At 40.5% G+C, this 7,085-nt stretch overlaps 1 protein-coding gene and 1 non-coding gene across 2 annotated transcripts; both read right to left on the reverse strand.

Moving 5' to 3' along the window:
* Nucleotides 1-22: 22 nt before the first annotated feature.
* LOC147929721 (uncharacterized) lies at nt 23-1,516 on the reverse strand. The gene has a single exon (XM_087480704.1). The coding sequence runs from the start codon at nt 1,514-1,516 to the stop codon at nt 23-25; it is 1,494 nt and encodes a 497-aa protein (XP_087336830.1).
* A 2,675-nt stretch (nt 1,517-4,191) lies between these two features.
* Nucleotides 4,192-4,298, reverse strand: LOC147929722 (small nucleolar RNA R71). Its single transcript, XR_015578985.1, has one exon. It is a non-coding gene; the product is annotated as a small nucleolar RNA R71 (small nucleolar RNA).
* Nucleotides 4,299-7,085: the final 2,787 nt, after the last annotated feature.

Genomic DNA, 7,085 nt, shown 5'->3' on the forward strand with positions numbered 1-7,085 from the left:
AGCCGAAAGCTTGTCAAAAAACTTAATACAACCAACATTGAAGAAGAGAGATCCCTCGCTTTAAACCCAATTGCAACATAGAACTACCTTTGTTATTCATAGTGGAGATGATGCTTGTTGCTACTGAAACTGGGGAGACCAAAAGACCTTCATGGAATCGCCGATTTCTCTCTCTCCACAGTTCATAGATTGTACCCTGCCAACTTTGAAGGAGAGCAAGTTTTGTATGCTTTGATGCTGAAACTGTTGGCATCCAAAGGAGGATCTGGTCCCAAAGAAGAGGAGGAGATGATATCTTAAGTCTTTGTGTTATCAAACTCCACACTTCAGCCGAAAAGGCACATTCGAAAAAAAGGTGATTTCGAGATTCAGATGCCAAACCACAAAGAAGACAATCTAACTCCATATCTACTCCCCAAGTAGACAAACGATCAAGAGTTGGGTTGCGATTCAGTATAAATAGCCATGAGTTTATAGCATGCTTTAGAATGACAGCTTTGTGCCACACAAGAGGGGCCCAAGATTTTACTTGATTCGAAAACCTAACAACATTCCACACAGCTTTAGAAGAGAAAGATTGTTTTATACCGTTTATTGCACAGACTGGAATATCACTTGTTGATGACATAGTAATGGTAGAGATAAAAGCGTGGACAAGAACTTGTCTCTCTGATCTGGCACTAGGAAGAGACCATCCATTCTCATTTCTCAATTCAGCGACAGTTGAAAACAAAGGGATCCCTAAGTGACTAGGCCCATCTGAACCAAGGAAATGGTAGAGAGATCCAAAAGGAGTCCATGGATCCCACCAAAAGAAAGTAGAATCACCATTTCCGATATGGATGATGAGAAATTTAAGAGCTTCGGAACGAAGCTTAAGTAATTTTCTGAAGTTCCAAGAGTAAGAAGCATTATTTTCATTGAGTGCCCATAAAAGAGATGTAGAAAGATACCTACTTTCTATCCAGGCCTTCCAAAAAGAACCAGCTCTAAAAAACAGCATCCAAAGAAGTTTCGAAGCACATGTTTTGTTCCAACTACTAATGTGCCTCAAACCAAGTCCACCTTCTAACTTAGGGAAGCAAATGTTAAACCAAGACACTTTAGCACCCGAGGGAGTGTCTACCTTTCCATGCCAAAGGAAGGAGCTGCAAAGACTGTTAATTTTTCTAATAACCTTCTTAGGGAGGAATAACGCACTAGTCCAAAAACCTATAATTCCAGGGATAACAGAAGATAAGAGAGTTAACCTACCAGCCAAACTCAGAAACTTATGAGTCCAACCATTCAGTTTCTTCCGAATTTGAGATAGCAAAGGATCACAATCTTTCACTGAAAGCTTTTTGGAACATAGGGGAAGACCTAAGTACCGGACTGGAAGAGTGGAAGAAGTCAAATTAAAAACAGTCTTTAATCGGTTCAAGTTATCCTCACTTACACCGGAACAAAACAAGGAGGTTTTCTCAATATTCATTGTCAAACCAGAGATTTCCTCAAATTTTGCAAGAACAGACATAACTCCGCTCAAAGAATGCTCAGATCCCTCTAAGAAGATTAATAAATCATCAGCAAAGTGATGTTCATATATTTTACCCTGTTTTCCCTTAATATATTCACATCTTTTGCATCTTTTGCTATCCTTTTTCACCATATTTGCATAGCTTTTAGGGCTGTTCATGCATTAGAGTATAGTTGCATTGCATTTGCATATTTTCTTGCATAACCAGGTAATTTTGGAGGCTAAGGAGCATGGAAGCAATGCTGAAGAGGAGTGAAGCTATCAAGAGAAGAAAGCAAGGGAGTTAGAGGTGAAGAATCAAAGGTCTGGAGTTCCACTCGACCGCCTACTCGACCAGACACTTGACCGTGTGCGGAGAAGGACTCGACCGAGTGGAAGGAGCACAAGAAGAGCCAAATCGACCGGTCACTCGACCGAGCACCAGGTCCAGTTGACCGAGCCGCCTAGTTATTTTGTCTTTTAGCATTTTTAGGGCTTCCACTACTTTTTCTATAAAAGGGCCTTGTACCCTTCAGCCACCAGAGAGCCACCTTGGAGAAAACCTAAAAACTTAGTTTTTACCCTTTTGGGAATTTATGCTTTTTGTTTTTTACATTTCTTAGATTTTGTTCTACTTTTAAAGGAGAAAACAAGAGATTTCTTCATACTAGTTTGTTCAATAACTCTCAAAGTATAAAGAATTCGAGTTTGATTCTTTCTTAAATATTGTAGATCTCTGCTTTATCTTTCTAATGATGCAAGTTTCGTTATTTTCTGGGTTTATGACTTTATTCATCATGTTTAGCATTTGTGAGTAGTTGCTTAGGATCTTGAGGATGGGTTAGGCTGGATTGTGGTTAAGGTTTGTTTAGCTAGGTCAAGCTTGATTGTTATAGATCTCTTCTAGGCTAGATGTACTCTATGCTGATCCTATAACTGAGAGGGTAGGATTTGATTTTAAGCTTCTTAGCATCACACCAGTGTCTAGATTGCAAGATAAGGCTAGATCTAGAGATTATCATTAGGCATGCTAAGAGATTAGATGTCTTGTTTGATTTTTGACATAAATGATCTGTTGCTTAATGTTTGCTTGTATAAGTTCTTTGCTTTGTGAGAACAAGTCTAGAAATATATGAGCTTGATTGTTTTTGCCATGAGAGTGGATTAACATGTTCTAGGAGATCATTGTCTAGAGATTAGCTCAAGTTGATTGAGATTTGTTGACCAAGTTAGATGACCTTATTCATTAGTCCAGCCCATGAATCCCTCCTCAAGACCTTCCTTGTCTATTGATTTCTTAGTCTAAATCTTGTTGTTTGGTCGTTGTTTGATTTACTTTTGTCTTGCTCTGTTTTGTTTGCATTGCTCTGTTTCTCGCATTTGTCTGACTCGATCGCACACTCGATCGAGTGCTTGCTCGAGCTCATCCCCAGAATTCTTGTTTATGCTTTGTGTTTGTCCTGTTTCAATTCCTATTTCATTTTAGTTGCTTTTCTGTTACATTCATTTAGTTTTCTGTTCATTACTTGCCTTGCATTAGTTTATTACTTGCATTACTATAGTTTTTATTTCTGTTTCATTGCATTGTTGTTTAGATCATCCTGTTCTCTTTACTTTTAGCATCTAGTTTTATAAGCTTTTACATTCTGCATTTTACATTCATCATTAGGTTGTTAGTAACAAACATCCTACATACTTGGCTTGACTTAGAAAAATATTCATAACTTGATTGCTTGCATAACACTCATTTAGGATTGACATCTCTTATACTACAACAGCATAAGGGAAATTGAAACTCCTTGCATTCCACTTGTTCATCATCACATCATATCATCTCATTCATCATCACTCACCATAAAAATGCCAAGTTTCAATTTGGCGTCGTTGCCCATTTGAGTGTGTTTTGTGACATTTAGGTTTTCTATTAGTCTAAGATTAAGTTCCTTTATCCCCTTGTTCGCTACTGATCTTGATTCTTCTACTGCTTGTTTGTGATTGAGTTTCAGGTACCAACTCGACCTTCAACTCGACCACCACTCGACCGAGTGAGTGCTCGAGTACCTGATCGAGTCAGAAGCCGGATACAAATAGACCCCACTTCCCAGTCGACTCGACCATCCACTCGAGCCTGCGCTCGACCGAGTGCCTGTCCGAGTCTGTACTCGAGTCTGTTGATGCAAACAAGATCCAAGGGTCATCACAATCTTCAGAGACTCCTTGATCACATCAACCGACCACCAAGGGACCTGAGACAGCAGAGAACAAGAATCAATTAGGAACAAGAACAACAAGTGCTAATGGAGCAACAAGATCAACAAGCTCCAAGGGCAAGGAACATTGGTGTTGGAGATGCACCACACACACATAACCAAAGAGCTGGTATTGTGCCTCCTGCAGTTGCTAATAATAATTATGAGATCAAAAGTGGACTGATCTCTATGATTCAAGCCAACAAATTCCATGGGTTGCTAATGGAGGATCCCCTAGACCACCTTGATGAGTTTGACAGGATTTGTGGACTCACTAAAATCAATGGTGTGAGTGAAGATGACTTCAAGTTAAGGCTATTCCCATTTTCCCTTGGAGACAAAGCTCATCTCTGGGAGAAGACTCTTCCTACTGGAGCAATAACCACATGGGATGCTTGCAAGAAAGCTTTTCTAGCCAAGTTCTTCTCCAATGCAAGAACTGCTAGATTGAGGAATGAGATTTCTGGTTTTGCTCAAAGGAATAATGAAACCTTTTGTGAGGCATGGGAGAGATTCAAAGGTTTCCAAACTCAATGTCCTCACCATGGTTTCAGAAATGAGTCCTTGCTCAGTACTTTGTATAGAGGAGTCCTACCTAAGATAAGAATGCTTCTTGATACAGCCTCCAATGGAAATTTCCTCAACAAGAATGTGGAAGAATGATGGGAATTGGTAGAGAATCTTGCTCAATCATATGGGAATTATAATGAAGACTATGACAGAACAGTAAGGTTCACCTCCAATGATCAAGAGGAGAAGTACAAGAAGGATTTGAAGATGTTCAATGAGAAGCTTGACAAGATTCTCCTCAGCCAACAAAAGACCATTCATTTCATTGGTGAAGAAGAGGTTCCAGTTCAAGATGGAGATAGAGAGTTTGCTGAGTTGTGCTACATGCAGAACCAAGGAGGATTCAAAAGTTACAATCAAAGAGGAGGATTTAAGAACAACAACCTCTCCTATAGAAGTAATAATGTGGCCAATCCTCAAGATCAAGTCTACCCACCTCAACAGCCTCAGCAACAAAACAACTATGCACCCAAGCAGCAACATCAAGTGTTTCAGCCTCAATTGTGTCCCCCACCAGGGTTTCAGACTAACCAAGGCCAGGAACAAGACTTAAGAGCTATGATGCAACAAATGTTGATTGGGCAAGCCAATGGTAAGATTGAGGAGGCCAAGCAGTTTGCTGAGTTGAACCAGCGGTTAACATCCCAGTATAATGATCTCAACATGAAGTTTGAAGGTCTCAACTCTAGAGTGAAGTATATGGAGAGCAACCTTACTTCTACTTCAGCTCCTAAGCCTAACCAACTCCCTGGAAAATCTGTTCAAAACCCAAGGGAGTTTACTGCTAAGGCCATTCATGTCTATGAAGAAGAAGTCACTGAGGACAGTGAAATTCAAGCTGGGGAGGATTGGTCATTCCTTGAAGACCAGAGTGAAGATTGTGCAAAGCAAACTGAATCCGGCATTTCACTCGACCATGTGCTCGAACCAGCACTCGGTCGAGTGCATGATTGAGTGGTCGATTGAGTTGACGATTCTGAAGCTGTTAAGCCTGTCAAGTACATCCCTCCTGCTTACAAACTGCCTCTACCATTCCCAGGACGTTTCAAGGCACAGAAGCTGAAGGAACTAAGGGAAATCATTGAGAGAAAGGAAATGATGGCTTTGCAACAAGAGGAAGTGAGGGCTTTGAAGGAAGAAGTTGTGATTGAGAAGAAGGAAGTGATGGTCATGCAAGAAGTCATCATTGCTTACCAAGAAGAAGAGAGAGGACCTGCCTTGGAACAATATGATCCATATCCTCTCTATCAGGATTTTTTGCTTGAAATATCAAAGAAGAGAGCCCATGCTCAAGATGAAAAGGACCTTGAAGAGCTTGAGGGAGTTATCATCCCAATTAAACTTGAGGATCCAGGACCATTCTATCTGCCTTGCTCACTTAGCTACCTTCACTATAACCAGTGCTTATGTGACTTGGGAGCATCTATCAGTGTGATGCCTTACTCTATATCACTAAAGCTTGGGCACACTGAATTCAAGTCCACCAACCTTCACATATGCCTAGCTGATGGGTCAAACAAAGATGTGGTTGGTAGGTTGGAAAACATTCCAGTCAAGATAGGGAAGGCAAGGATTCATACAGATTTTGTGGTTCTAGAGATGGATAAGGAGCCTGAAGATCCTATCATTCTAGGGAGGCCATTCTTAGCCACTGTTGTAGCTGTTATAGATGTCAAGGAAGGTCTTGTAACCTTAAACATTGCTGAGGATTTAACCATGAAATTTGACATCTATAACCCAACCAATCTGCCTACCATTGATGATCAATCTTTCACTATCAAGGACAAAGGAGGTCATGAGGTCTCAAGTGAAGTGGCAACTCCAAAGGCTAAGCTCTCTCCTCAAGAGGAATCAGTGGAAAAGCTTAAGGGTTCAGTTCAAGAGCTGACTGATCTGGTGAAGGATCTCCAAGTCAAGCTTAACAAAGAGGTCTTTGAAGAAGGTAAGACCAAGGCTCAAGATTAAGAAGAAACAAGGGTTATGTGTGAAGGGTGAAACTGATCCTTATAAAATGGTACCAGGGTGGATTTCATCACCTCCTTGGTCTCTAAACCAAGCCTGAAAAGACATTAAAAGTCAAGCTTAGTGGCTCTAAACAAGCTCACTAGGGAGGAAGTCCCTAAGGTATCATTGTACATATGCTTTATTTTCCTTGTAGTTTTGATTTCTTTTCTTTTATGTTTGTGTTGGGCAGGCTTTTTAATGAAAGTGTAGATGGGTGTGGAAAGATTTGGATTTGTGGAAGTAGACTCGCAAGCCCACTCGACCGGCCCACGAGAGGTACTCGACCGAGTTGTGAAGAAACTAAGGCCCACTCGATTCCCATTTCTCTTGAATGATCGAGTGGGGGGAGAAAAAGAAGAATTTTTTTTTGAATTTCAAACTTTGGTCAAGGAGCTCGACCACTTGCAGTCGAGTGTGGGGTCGAGTGGTAGCAAAAAACAAGTCAAAGATTCCCATTTCAAAATTGAACGGTATGGACGCTCCACCCTTGTCTCCTTGTCCCCTTAGCTTCTTTATATAGAGCTAAACTCGATCATATGCTTCTCACACTCTCTCATTTGCTCAAAACAATTAAAATCTAGTTTAAAATCTCTCTCAAGTTCATCTTTTTGCTCAAAGCTTAGCTCTTTTTGTCTTCTGGGTCACTAACCTATTAACTTTAAGCTTTGAGTCTATTCCTTTCAGTTCTATTTAAAAATGTCTTCAAGGATTACAAGGAAATCTCAAAAAGCTGTTGATAGCTCCCTAGATCGCCGTGATGCTCA

This window comes from Camelina sativa, chromosome 13 (genome assembly GCF_030686135.1).
Source record: "Camelina sativa cultivar CO46 ecotype springtype chromosome 13, ASM3068613v1".
Classification (NCBI taxonomy): domain Eukaryota; kingdom Viridiplantae; phylum Streptophyta; class Magnoliopsida; order Brassicales; family Brassicaceae; genus Camelina; species Camelina sativa.